This window comes from Misgurnus anguillicaudatus, chromosome 8, assembly GCF_027580225.2.
Source record: "Misgurnus anguillicaudatus chromosome 8, ASM2758022v2, whole genome shotgun sequence".
Taxonomy (NCBI): domain Eukaryota; kingdom Metazoa; phylum Chordata; class Actinopteri; order Cypriniformes; family Cobitidae; genus Misgurnus; species Misgurnus anguillicaudatus.
Window position 1 is genome coordinate 23,985,749 of NC_073344.2, and position 14,912 is coordinate 24,000,660.

Sequence of the window (14,912 nt, forward strand, 5' to 3'; positions counted from 1 at the left end):
TTTAATCTGTATTTTTAATGGCATGCAGGTGTCAAGACCACATAGTGTGCATTTATAACTCATCTTCTAGTTCACATCATTTTACAATCTACTGAAGACTTGTTTACCATGTTTACCTGGCTGTAGTGTTAAAAGAACAGGTTTTGATTGCAATCTTTGACGTCATGTATTGGGATGTAAACAAAATGCCGGCCTCCGAGTAAAAATATATTTTTTTAAGTTTATGAAAACTATGGCTTTATCTCAATCAGCTCCTTGTTCAGTAGTCAGTGCACTGATCAGAGAGTCGCCCATTTTAAGGGCTGTCTCAATCCCCAAATCCTTTTAGTGCACTGGAACGTTCGTTTCCTAAAAATTCCTAAAATGCAATGCAAATGCCAGTGAGCTTTGGCCCTGTCCCAAATGGCACGCTCCGGACTTGTGGACTTCCTCAGAGTCCACACTTTGATGATAGTCCTTAGGGACCCTTGACGCGAGTCCACAAGGGCACACCGGAGTCGTATTTTGGGACAGAATCCATTGTCTGATCTCTTTCGCAAGGGCTTCTGGGTTGGTAAAGTGCATAAAGACCGCATCAAGGGTGCAAAGGGGGCACTGATGAGCACACTTCGGTCCGTAAAAATGACAGATGGGACACCCTACAGACTCATAGCATGTGCATGCGCAATTTAAGGCCATGAGACCGAAAGTCCACATGAAGTGCGCCATTTGGGACAGGGCCATTGATGGTCCCTATGTTCCCCTACCGGAAGTCACGTGACCATTTCTAAAGCTCTCCAACCAAAATCACGCAAGCCAACTCAATAAAATTAATTAAACATGACAGAACTTTTATAATGACAAACGTTTGTTTAGTTTTAATATAAACACGCATTGCTAGACAGGTAGGGATCACAATCTACTTAATATTTCAATGTAATATTCCTCCAAATTTATGCACAGATATGAAAGAGAATATTGAAAGTGTTTTTTGGCAAGTGTTTAAAAATTAAGTCAGAGAGATGTTGAATTTGCCGAATGTTGATGAATTATCACAACGCGCCTTAGCAGCCACGTCACAGGAAAATAGGTGAACGGTGTCCCAATGTCAAATGAGCTAGGGTCCTTACCAGTGCCCGAATCTTCATACACAATATGATTTACGACCTCGAGAGCTTGGAAGCTGATTGAGACACAGCCAATGACATTTATACGGTCCCAGTGTTAATCTATTAGGCCATACATGGCAGTGTGTCATTTCTCACAATAGTGCTCTTGGTGTTGTTCACTGTGTCTTGATTGTGTTTTGTTGTGTTTTTGGTGTGTCGTGAGTTCAACCTCTCCCTCTTTCTCTCTCTCTCTCTGCGCTCCTCTCTCTCTCCTGCTTTGTGTCTAATGCGCCGCATTTGTTGACGCTCACGGGCGTCGGGGCTACGGTAGGTGGACGGGCGAATGGCACAGCTGTTTGGCCGCTGCGTGCTGGCATCGTGCGGGGGGGTTTAGATGGAATGGCTGTTGTAACTTCCTTTAATAAGCCTCTTGTTTCCTGCTGCTTGAGAATAATACAATTAAAAACGAAGGAAAGTTGCAATGTAGATAAAATCCCACTCAAGTAAATTAACAGTAATGCATTTAAGATTGTTTAGGCGGTGTGAATGGATTAACTAATCATTAACTCACTAATCCGTTTGTTTAGTTAGTCAGAGGCAGTCTACAAGACTCACAACAGATGCATGTGTTAAAGGGCATGGCTGCGCTTAAAATCCTGGTTTCTTAGAGACTAAATAACCTGCTGTAAAATATAAAGCATATAAGTTGCTTTGCTATAATCAGGTCAATCTAATGAAAACCTGTTTATTATTTGCATTTTTAACATCCAATCAGATTCAAATCGAAAAAGGATTTGTTTTTATTTTATTAGCACATCATTTGCTGTGCCCTTTAATTTGTTGCTGCAGTATATATGGTTATGGTTAGGAATGGACTTGGGTGACAATTTTTTTGGTGGCACATTCTTATGCAAATTTTTTTTATCTTTATTTAATAAATGTCCTCCTTGTAATGCAATATCCTACAATATAATGTCTTTAAAATGTCACGTACAGAGATTAATTTGTTTTAACATTGCAATCTTCATATACAGTGGGCCTAAAATATATTTGGACATTTAAGCCACACTTAAAAATGAATGTGATTGCATTTGACTACAAAATTACATATTATTTTGAAGAAATGCACATTTTAAAACTTTAGGGGGTCTTAAAGCAATAAGGTTTAAAAATGAAAATTACACTCTACACTATAAAAAATGTCATAATTTTAATAGAATGTTTTTTTATGCTACGGTAAAAACCCATTCATTGGCTAACTGTGAAAAACCTTGACATTTACGGTTAAAAACTGTAATTGGTTTAACAAAAAAAATGTTTAATTTTATGGTAAAAAAGTAAAATGTACGTTTTTTTAAAGTAAAATGTATGAATTGTATGAAATACAAAGCAGATTTATAATAACAGACAAACCAGTTAATTAAACACACGGTTAAAAACTGTAAAATGGACATAACTTTCCTGTGACATAACTTTTTACAGTTTTTTCCTGCAAAGTTGTTTACATGTTTCCACTTTTTTAATTTTGGGTTTCTGGCAACCACAGCTTTCAGTTTTTTACCGTAAAAACAATGGATTTTTTACAGTGTATTTGGGCACTTTCTGATTGTCAAACATTAGTACAAAATGTCCAGATGTGATGAACTTCACATGTGGTTAGTCTGCTGTAAAAAAAAATGTTTGCACTTAAATTTTTAAGTATAATCAACTTAGATTTACAAGTCATTTCAACTGACTATTTTTTATCTTGACTATAGTAATGGGTTGCTATAACTTATACAACTGAAAACAAATTAAGCTAATTCAACTTTATTTTATAAGTTGCAGCAACTCATCACTAATCAAGATAAATATTCAGTTACAAGTTCATTATACTTAAAAATTTAATTGGGAAAATTCTTTTTACAGTGCATGGGACACCTGTGTGAATTTCGTACAGTCAATAATAGGACTGCAAGATATATCGAAAACTATAATAATATTGCAAATGAGCAAATATGTGTCAATATTGGAATGATTTTAATACACAAAAGTTTTTTACAGTCAAAGTTTTGGAGAGATGCAGATAGCAGAGAAACTGGTAAAACAGAGAAAGTGATGCTTTCTTTTCCCATAGAGAATTATGTTGTTATGTCATTTTCAATTTGTATAATTTTTTCAAATTGATTTTGCAAACTTTATTGTACCGCATATCGCATTATTTAGGAAGTTATCCGTATCCGATAGTAGCAGCCAACAATATTGATCTTGACACCAAGCGTCATTTGAATGTACTGTAGATGACACTTTGCTTTGATGTTTTTAATGCAATGATATTCAGAGATTTTTAAGTGATCTTAAGTATACAAATACGTTTTGGGCCTACTATACATGTAGCAGTAAAATTAGAAACATTTTATACACTGTCACAAAAATCTGTCACTGGGGCAGTACCATTTCAAAAACTACACTTTTGCAACTAAAGAGTTCATATTAGTACGACAAAGGTATACATACTTGGTAGGACCAAATGTATACCTGTGCCTAAATAGTACATATTAGGACCTTTTTAAAAGATACTACCCCGGTGACAGCTTGAGACCATTTTGTTTACACGGTAGAAGCTCAAAATGAATTCTGCACTTCTTGGACAGAAAACAGACAAAGTCAGCATATCACATATACCTAAAATAGCACAAAGCAGTCTGTTGTCTCTTTAAACATTTGCTTGTTATTCACTAGAGAGTCACTCACAAGCAGTTCAATTTGTCATACTGAAGCTCATAAATAATCACAGAAATACACAGAAAAAATTTTTAATATTCTAAATATTTTCCAGTTTTCTTTACAGACACCTTTATATCACATCAGTTCTTATGAAACACCAAAGCAAGCAAACACACAAAGTGTCACCAATAAAAATTGTGAACTCAAGTCATGTGCAACATCAAGCCCTGAATGACAACATATCAATCAAAGGTGCTGTGTTAGATGAAAACACTCGAGAGCAGACAGAAGCATCTTCCAGTCCTTCGGCAAGCGAGCAGGGCCCGGAGCTTGTGGCATGCTTATAGACAGGAATCATACGTATCCTTAATTCAGATATGTGATTGCTGACAGATCTCACTGTTCACTCCACAGAAACTACAGGACGATGATGATGAGGAGGGTGAGATGGGATTGACGGAGGAGGAGAAGGAAGAAGAGGAGAAAGAACAGGAGAAACTGGGAAAACTCCAGTACTCTTTAGACTACGACTTCCAGGACAATAAGGTTAGAATGACTGTAAAAAAGACATTGGTGACCACATTATATAGAAAACATCACAAAATAAGTGCTTGACTTCATTTTTATATCTCTGACTTTTATTATAAAATTTGGGTGGGGCTAAAACAGTGGCTCGATGACACAATGGAGCCAGAGAGCAATGCACCTCCCCTAATGGCGAAAGCGTTAACGCTTGATGGAAGGCTTGTTTGAAGCGTAGCCAACAGCCAATCACAGTGACCGCAACACATGCTTCCGTGTTGCATAAACGTAATTGGTTAGTTATTTGCATAAGGCGATCTGATTGGCTGATGCATGCGTTGGCGCTTGAAAAGTTGAGAAATGTTCAACTTCTGTCGTGAGCAACATAGACATTATATACGTAGACACCTCATGACATGCTGGAACGCATTAAGCATCGGCGCCATATTGGATGGGTCTCCTCACTGTACGCTAGCACCAATCGGAGTTAACGGAAAAAAAGCAACTATGCTCGTATTTTGTGCAGCTTACGGTTGCAATAACTGGCGCAGTATTGATTCCAGATCACATGGGATTACATTTCACAAGTAAGATTGAACAATCATTTTGGTTATTTAACGTTATTATTTATAAGATTATGTCAATCAGTAGGAACTGGTACTCTCTCTCTCATGATCTCTCGCTGTTTTTTCTTCACATTTGAAGGTTTCCCAGTGAAACAGGCATGAGGAGGCAATGGGAAGTTGCTATAAAACGGAGGGTTTTGTTGTGACAGAGTCGTCAAAGCTCTGTAGCGAAGAGTATAGAAGAACAAGAGGGGAAACTCTGATTCGTTTTTGGAAACAGCCACTAGATGGCGCTTCAGTAGCGCGGCCACCATTTGGAATGAAAATTCTCACAGCCAATTCATTCATATTAAAATTAAATGTAATACCTAATTACATAAAATACCTAATTTTGTAAAAAATTACATAAAAATTGTCTACTTTTCTTGAGTAAAAGTACTAAAGTACTTTTTAAGTAAAAGTAAAAAAGTAGATGTTAAATGTACTTAAATATTTAATATAAACCAAAAACTTACAATTATGAAATGTAGTGGAGTAAAAATTATGATAATATGCTTTGGAATATAAGTTTTCCAAAGAAAAACACTGATAAAATACTTGAAAATGTACTTTTATGTAGAAATTAAAATACTTAAGTAGTGTCTGCCTCTGTCAATATGCCATACTTAAAGAGCATAATACAAAGTATTTTAGCATGAAAGCAGTATTTTTCAATGTGTGACAGCGTCCTGTATCATAACTAAATCTCTGCCGCTTATAACAACGCAAACAGTGTGAAAATCTGGTAAAAATTAGGGGAGTTATGATTATTCCTCATTAGAAATGAATGCAAGGGAGCGCACTGGAGACCCATCCAAGATGGCGGCCGTGCGATACGTCAGCTCCAATAGGCAGCTCAGTCTACATATATAATGTCTATGGTGAGCAACAACAGTGATGCGAAGTTGACATCGACATCGCATGACATCAACCATTAAAATTAAATGAGAAGCGTTAACACTATGGGAGTGGTTTCAGTGCTGATAGTGGACACGCCCCCAGCGATTGAGAGCAAAGAATCCTGCCTGTTTTTCCAAGATTTTGATAACTTATTTTATTTATTTTGCATTTTTTTAATCATTCAAATTTGGCCGGGTGGTAATATCACATTTCTGTGGGCCTTTAAATATCTTGTTTTTGAAAATATTGTCTTCCATATCTCATTGTTGTGTAGAAACAATAAAGAGATTTCTTCGGTGATTTGTATATTCATTTAATTTGATTTTTCGTTCTTTGTCTTGTTCACAGCTGACAGTCGGAATCTTGCAGTGTGCTGACCTGATCTCCATGGACTCCGGGGGAACGTCTGACCCATATGTTAAAGTCTTTATTCTGCCAGATAAGAAGAAGAAATTTGACACCAAAGTGCACAAAAAGACCCTCAATCCAGTGTTCAATGAAAGCTTTGTCTTCAAGGTGAGTCGGATTAGTCAGCATCTGTTCACTTGAATGTGATTTTATAGCATAAATTGTGATGCATAAATGTGATAGAGTATATAATTAAATATCTACAAGCCTAATGAATCTTCTATTTATAGATCTGCTATAAAATTATTCAGAATATATAATGTACAGCATAATGTTTATTATGCAGCAGTACAGAAACGTACAGAAAGTATAAACATAAACCAGCGTAAAATATTTTAGTTTTCACGCAAAATGAACATGATTATTATAGTAATCTCCATCAAAGGTGCATTTTTAACTATTCAGTTTTCCCTTTTACAACATTCAGAAACCAAAAGGCATTAATATGTCATCTTACAATAATAGTGTTATAATTATGAATCCAAGAAGAAAGTGTAATATATATTCTGAAGTAGCATTTTATGTTGCAAAATTCACTAGAACAATGCTAAGATGCTGTGGATAGTGGCCTGGCTGTTTCTGTGTGGTTGCTAAGGGGTTCAGAGTGGTTGCTAGGGGTTATTGATGGTTTCTAGGGCGTTCCTTTGGGGTTCTGGGTCACTAAAGCATGGATTTTGCAGTTACTGTGGTTGTTATGGCATTGTTAATGTAACTTATACTTATGAGTGAATATAGTTAAGAATGATCAGAAATGCATCTATTGACTTTGATATGCATGTAAAGCACAGTGACTAGTGCTGTTCATTGGTTGTGTTGTAAGATATCTGGAGTAAAATCATATAAAGGTTTCTTCAGTAATGAGCTCCTGAGGGTCTGAGATTTCTCTGCTGGTCACACTGAGTACAGTAATGTAGGACAGATACACTACACATCATCACACATCTTACACTGCTGCGTTTCTATAAATACATCAGACAAATCGGCGTCTGTGAAAAGATCTGTCTGTCTGTCTGTCTATATTGTTTGTCTGTCTGTGTGCCTGTTTATCTATTTATGTCTTTCTGTCTGTCTGCCTGTCTGTCTGTCTCTCCATCTATCCATATGAGTCAGTGAACTAGACAGAGTGCGAAAAAGATCTCATCTGTTTGTCTGCCTGTCTTTCTATATATGTCTGTCTATACATCCAGCCTTTTATCCATCAATATGAGTAAACTAGACAGAGTGAGGAAAAGATCTTGTCTGTCTGTCTGTCCATCCATCCACCTGTCTGTCTGTCTCTCTGTCTGTCTGTCTGTCTGTCTGTCTGTCTGTCTGTCTGTCTGTCTGTCTCTCTGTCTGTCTCTCTGTCTGTCCGTCTGTCTGTCTGTCTGTCCGTGTGTCTCTCTGTCTGTCTGTCGGTCTGTCTCTCTGTCTATCTCTTTGTCTGTCTGTTCGTCTGTCCGTCTGTCTGTCCTTCTGACTGTCTGTCTCTCTGGCTGTCCGTCTGTCTATCTCTCTGTCTGTCGGTCTGTCTCTGTCTCTCTGTCTATCTCTCTGTCTGTCTGTTCGTCTGTCTGTCCTTCTGACTGTCTGTCTCTCTGACTGTCCGTCTGTCTGTCTGTTGGTCGGTCTCTCTGTCTGTCTGGCTGTCTGGCTGTTTGTGTGTGTGTTTGTCTGTCTGTCAGTCTGTCTGTCTCTCTGTCTGTCTCTCCGTCTGTCTGTCTGTCTGTCTGTCTGTCTGTCTCTTTGTCTGTCTCCATCTGTCTGTCTGTCTGTCTCTCTGTCTGTCTCTCTCTCTGTCTGTCTCTATGTCTGTCCGTTTGTCTGTCTGTCTGTCTGTCCGTGTGTCTCTCTGTCTGTCTATCTGTCTGTCTGTTGGTCTGTCTCTCTGTCTAACTCTCTGTCTGTCTGTCTGTCTGTTTGTCTGTCTCTCCTTCTGACTGTCTGTCTCTCTGGCTGTCCGTCTGTCTGTCTCTGTCTCTCTGTCTATCTCTGTCTGTCCGTCTGTCTGTTCGTCTGTCTGTCCTTCTGACTGTCTGTCTCTCTGACTGTCCGTCCGTCTGTCTGTCTGTCTCTCTGTCTGGCTGTTTGTGTGTTTGTCTGTCTGTCAGTCTGTCTCTCCGTCTGTCTCTATATCTGTCTCCATCTGTCTCTCTGTATGTCTGTCTGTCTGTCTGTTTGTCTGTCCGTCTGTCTGTCTCTCAATGATCTGTCTGTCTGTCCTTCTGATTGTCTGTCTCTTTGGTTGTCGGTCTGTCTCTCTGTCTGTCCATTTGTCTGTCTGTCCATCTGTCTGTCTCTCTGGCCCTCCGTCTGTCTGTCTGTCTATCTGTCTGTCTGTTCGTCTGTCTGTCCGTCCGTCTGTCTTTTCTTCTGTCTGTCTGTCTGTCTGTTTGTCCATCCGTCTGTCTGTCCGTCCTTCTGACTGTCCGTCTTTCTGGCTGTCCGTCTGTCTGTGTGTGTCCATCCATCCATCTATTTATCTGATTTATTTAGCAGCTCAACCAAAAGATATCTTTCACATAACAGTCATCAAAGCATCATATAATTTCTTCTCAATGGTTTCTCTGTTAGATCCCATACCAGGAGCTGGGTGGGAAGACTCTGGTCATGTCTGTGTATGACTACGACCGTTTCTCAAAGCATGACATCATCGGTGAGATCAAACTACCCATGAACACAGTCGATCTGGGTCAGCCGATCGAAGAGTGGAGAGATCTGGATAGCGCTGAAAAAGAGGAGGTGATAATCAGTCATTTACATCTAAACACAAAAAAATAAAGCAGTTTTTAATGTAGCTCACCCTATGAACTGAGTTAAAACAACTCTCCTATAGTGTGGAATGATACATTTGATGCATGTAAATGTTTTATGCACACCTGCTCTCTCTCTCTTCTGATCCATACAGCCTGAGAAACTCGGCGACATCTGCATCTCTCTGCGTTATGTTCCTACTGCTGGAAAACTCACCGTCTGCATCCTGGAGGCGAAGAACCTGAAGAAGATGGATGTGGGTGGTTTGTCTGGTGAGAACATGAAACCTCAGACAGGAAAGCCATACATTCACACACTTCCATCAATGAACTCATAATGTTTCATACTTTTCTGCAGACCCATATGTGAAGATCCAGCTATTGCAAAACGGCAAGCGCCTGAAGAAGAAGAAGACCACGGTGAAGAAGAATACTTTGAATCCGTATTACAATGAGTCCTTCAGCTTTGAGATCCCACTGGAGCAGATGCAGGTAGATTTTGTATTAATACCATACAGCGGGGAAAATAAGTATTTCTAAGTGGGCTATTCACTTTATTTATTATGACTCAACTTGTATACTTAAATGTTCTGATTTCTTTGTATGAACTCAATATTTGGCTTGATGGCTACATCTGGTGGAAATTTTGTGCCAATAGCCCACTTAGAATTCCCCTTACTGATAAAAATGTGTCAAATACTTATTTTCTGAGCTGTATATCCTATAAATGTCATGCCTGTACTGCTTTGTATTTACTATAAAGCTGCAATCCAAATATAGATAGATCGATTTTCTCTGCTCCTCCTATCTTAGAAAATCATCGTAGCGGTGACCGTCTTTGACTACGATAAGATCGGCAAGAATGACGCCATCGGAAAGATCTTCATCGGAAGTAAAGCCGCAGGCACAGCTCTGAAGCATTGGTCCGATATGCTGGCGAACCCGCGCCGACCCATTGCTCAGTGGCACCCGCTTCAACCCGAGGAAGATATCGATGGTGCTCTCGCTGCTCTTTGGGCTAAGAAGTAACTTCTCACATCTCGGCCCGACTAACCAACTAACTAACCAACCCTCCGCTGCATGACACCCCACACCCATCTGTACGCGCTCTTCCAGTTCATTTCACGTAATCGCCAACAGACACTTGATGTTCTGAAGAATATACTTGAAAAAATGAACAATATCACATTTTTTGCCACTTAGCGTAAACCGAGGCGGGAAAAACTGGCAAATATGACACGCAAAACATTGGTCTGGAGAAACATTTTCAAATGTTGTGCGGCTAAACAACAGAGGCAATAGATGTTACAATCTGCATTTTTTTTTTATATATCACATCATTCATTTTTCACAGTTTTGCCAAATCAATGAAGCATTAAGAATAGTCCAAATAAAAAATAAAATAATAAAGGTCGAAACTTTGGATTTAGTAACGCACACTTAAAATGCTGGGTTATTTTTACCCCAGCGTTGGGTCAAAAAGGGAAGAACCACCCAAAGTTCTGAGTTGGTTTAACCAATTGTTGGGTAAAAAAAATCTACATTTTCTGGGTTACTTTAACTCAACAGTTTAGGTTCGTCCCTTTTAAACCCAACGCTGGGTTAAAAATAACCAGGCATATTTTTTAGGGTGCACTAAAATAGACATTTTGGTTAAAAAGTGTGTAGTTCAGCTCATAAACAGGACAGCGAGTTGGTATTTTGTGCCTAAAAAAGTACAAACAATCCTGAGTTTGTTACATATATCTAAGTGATTTTCAGATGCACAATTATTAAGGATCACAGTTAAAATAAAGTCACACTAAGTAGTGCAGGACATTGTTTACATTGTCAAAAATATTAGGCTGCTGCGTAAAAAGACTTTTAGTCTTGGTAAAACCTGACACTACATTTACATGGCCAAAAGAAACAAAATTTAGATCTATGATTGTAATAGATTGTGGCAATATACATTACATGTTAAATGAATAAAGCATGGTTTACACATACTGTAGTCTGTGTAAAGACATATAGATATAAACACATTTACTGTAATTTTACAGTTACAGCATCAAATCTTTTACTTTCATAACCACGATCCCATTGGGCCAACGTTGATCCACATCCCGACTGAAGCTGGCTGTGAATGTACAGTGAGATCCTACCAAATCTCAAACTTGTGTTTCCATCATCTCTGTGCACTTCACACACCTGAGTTTCTGGTTTACATCACTGCCTTGTTTGTTCGGAGCGAAACTTAACCGAGTTCAAGTCTCTGTGATGCCAAAGTATTAACTCCAGTGAGATGGTAAGAGGCCGGGTTCATCTGCGCTTCATCGAGTTACACATCTACAAAAAAGCAATCGTCCGCGCAGTCAGCACATACGACTACACCCCAAACTATGCGTGTGTATATATGCATTGATCAAAGTTGTTTCTACAGCATGTGTCTATAAATCGATGTACATAGAAGCATGTTTTAAAGATAGAGCATAATTATATTGTGTGTGTGACATTTGTCATTTTGATAATAAAATGTAGAGGAAAAAATGCACTGAATGCACATTTTATGAAATTTCCCAGAAGGGGTATAAGATATAAAGAAATATATTCATAGGGTTTTTCAGAATACTTTTAAATTTGCAACAGGGAGTTATAGGAGCTGTGTGTTAGACTTACGCTCGTGGTGTCCTTTTGAATTTTGATTTTCTTTCTAGTGTCCTGTCAGCGTGTATTTGTTATGTGTTATGGTTATTTAAAAATTCAGAGGAAAAATCTGTTCAGGTTGTGCATTGTCAAGAATGTCTGAAAACATTCAGATCAAAATCAAAAGAAATAAAGAAAATGAAGTCTATTATAAGATTAAGATAGCTTTGTCACCTCATTTTTTTCACCATGTCAACTTGTTACCATACCATGGATGTTTTACTTTATTTTCAAAACTCACAGATTGTCATCTGATCTCTTATTGTAATTGTAAATGACTTTTAATCAACATAAAGAACATGTAAATAGAATATAATATAAATACTTTACTATTTAAATAAAGTATCGCTTTTGTTGTTGTTTGCATAGCAATAATACGATTTTTATTTTTATTTTGGGGGTATATGTGCTTAATTCTTAAATCTTTGTGGTCCAAAACTGTGGTCTAGTTTCCATCAAGCATATGTGATCTCTTATTTCTTTTGATTTTGAGGTGAAATATAAACCTGACGGGTTCTGTGATGAATGTACCGGGTGCAAATCTCATCCAAAAACAGAAGCCATATGTGTGACACAAAGATTTCACTACAGCACCTCAACAGAAGTCAATAATAATTTATATGCATTTGAGCCAAAAGTGTTTGAGAGTAAAACCTACGCTCTTAAAAACAAAGGTGCTTCAAAGGTTCTTCACAGTGATGTCATAGAAGAACCATTTTTACTTAAAGGGATAGTTCACCCAAAAATGAAAATTGTGTCATCATTTACTCAGCATCATGTTTTAAACCTGTGAGTTTTTTATTTTATTTTGATGAACATAAAATAAGATGTTTTGATGAATGATGGTAAGCACACAGTTAATGGTACCCATTGAATTTCATTTGTTTTGTAATGGTTACAATCAGCTGTAGTACCGAGCACCTAAGGTGACATTGGAGTAAAAAAATCTAAAGTTTAGTTTCATGTGCTCATGCGAAACCTTCATGTGCAGAATTTTTTTTTAAAGTTTAGTTTCGCGTGCGCACGTGAAAGTATCGCGTGCACACGTGAAACTTTCGTGTGCGTACATGAAACTTTTGGTTTCACGCGTGCACGCGATTGTTTAACGTGCGCTCGAAACTTTCACATGCGGGTGCGAGTTTGCAATGTGCAATAGTTTCACGTGTGCACGCGATAGTTTCACATACTTTCAACTTTATTTCATTTTTTCTCCATGTCCCCTTAGGGGCTCCGTAGCTGTGTGCTTATCATCATTTATCGAAGTGTCTTTTTTGTGTTCATCAGAAAAAAAATTCATACAGGTTTATAACAACATGAGGAGGAGAAAATCATGACAGAATTTCATTTTTGGTGAACTATCCCTTTAATTTTCCTATAATATAAAGAACTCTACAAAGAACCTTTTGTGAAACAGAAAGGTTCTTCAGATGTTAAAGGTTCTTCATAAAACTATTCAGCCAAAAATGTTTCTTCTGTGTCATCGTAAAGCACCTTTATTTTTATGTTCATAGACAGTAAAGAAGTTTTTGTTCATATATATATACTCTCTTAAAAAAGTGTATTTTTTCTGGCTGTGTGGTTCCATAAAGAATCTTTAACATTCACCAAATCTTTCAGTTCTTTGCAGTGAAAAAGATTTTACAGACTTTAAAATGGAAATGGTTCTTTGGGGAACCAAAAATAGTTCTTATATGACATCACTGCGATCACCACCTTTATTTTTAAGAGTGTATATATATATTCACAGTAATTGAATTGAATAAAGGTGATGACCTTGTGTTTACAGTACAGTATGACAAAAATAATTGACAGTATATTTTACAATAAACATGCATTGATTATATTCACAATTGCTTGCAATAATAAAAGAAATATGGTCAGAATTGGAGATCCTGTTGTACACTGGCATGACTTTATTATGCAATGTGTGTGTACTTGATTGTTATTTTGTATTTGTTTGTGATGAGAGATTATTTGCTGAACACTGTAACTGCACCGTATGTTAAACATCTAATACACAATTGACTGTTTAATGAATGTCTACGAGAGAAAAGCAAGATATGCAGATGAATCAAGATTGTCTTTGTGGCCATTCTATGTTTGGAATAATTTTGCATCCAATTGTCTCGTTGTTGAATGTATGAGCTTTCCACCTTAAATCCTTTGAGTTTTTTTTATTGAATGTCAGGTTTGTTGTATTCGTGTGCTTATTTCTGATACGTTCAACAGCCTCGGACTGTGTGCTGCTGCCTATAGGAATATTCGTCCGCTTCTATGTGTTGTACTTTGTGATAGGACCAATGTAGAATAACGTCTCAATGTTTCTTCTGTGACCGTGAATTAAAACTGCAGGGTTTTCTTCTCTGCAGAGCAAGCAACAAAATCCCAGTCTTCCCTGGGACACTGTGGACGCCAGTCGACTGGCCCGCCTATGTGATTTTTCCATTTGTTGTATTCTAATATTGGACCATATCATCACCAAGACCTTTCCAATGCAATACTGCCAACATCTCGGCTTACTAACATACTCTAACCCCTCGATTCATTCGCCGTGTAAACCTTTCCAAAGAACCAACCCTTCTTGTTTCGTTTGTCCTGTGTGGAGATTCCCATGTTGTCAAATCCTTTTGTGGATGCTTTGGCATGCTTTAAATTCCCTGAACAAATGAACACATTGGCCAGCGAAGAAAAAAAATGAAAGCCTTTCTTGTGGCAACTCTTGCAGCTTCTTGTCATCCTGTACATGTGAAACCTCAACGAAGCCAACCGGTAAAACATCTACATGCAGATTTAACAATGAGTTATCAATTAGTTAATCATAGGAAATAAAGATCTTTTAAATATATCTCTGAGTGATGTGGTCCTTGAAATGCTTTAAGAGATATTGAATTTTCTGGGATGTAAATCTGGGATGATGTTTATTAAAATGGTTTGTGAACATTTAGTACCCAAAAGTATTACTAGACAACTGAGGTCCAGTGATGGTATCAGATGGCAATATTATATTAGTATTGTGTGATTACAATTATATATAAATAGACATACAAGGCTGTACACTATCAAATAAAACACTTGTATAGTTTATTTTAAAAAAAACTCTACTCCAATATAGCCGAGACCCATGTGGCAAAAATTTATCTTTTTAAATATATACAAAAAATGGCCAAAAAATATATTTGCCGAAATATATTTGCAATATGTTTACAAAAAATGTTTCACATATATGTTTTTGTAAATTTTAAAATATATTTTAACAATAAATAAAA

General features: G+C 37.4%; 1 protein-coding gene across 3 annotated transcripts in view; it reads left to right on the top strand.

Moving 5' to 3' along the window:
- syt2b (synaptotagmin IIb) overlaps positions 1 to 14,491 on the top strand; it is a 49,579-nt gene extending 35,088 nt beyond the window's left edge. For 2 of the 3 annotated variants that reach the window (XM_055213485.2, XM_055213486.2), the window contains exons 4-9: positions 4,209 to 4,340; positions 6,170 to 6,337; positions 8,783 to 8,950; positions 9,117 to 9,234; positions 9,320 to 9,453; positions 9,775 to 14,491. In XM_055213485.2, coding sequence (XP_055069460.1) covers positions 4,209 to 4,340; positions 6,170 to 6,337; positions 8,783 to 8,950; positions 9,117 to 9,234; positions 9,320 to 9,453; positions 9,775 to 9,990 — 936 coding nt within the window. In that variant the 3' untranslated portion in view covers positions 9,991 to 14,491. The remainder of the gene's footprint in view (positions 1 to 4,208; positions 4,341 to 6,169; positions 6,338 to 8,782; positions 8,951 to 9,116; positions 9,235 to 9,319; positions 9,454 to 9,774) is intronic. The other variant, XM_055213487.2, reaches the window with a different exon arrangement.
- The last annotated feature ends 421 nt before the right edge of the window (positions 14,492 to 14,912 follow it).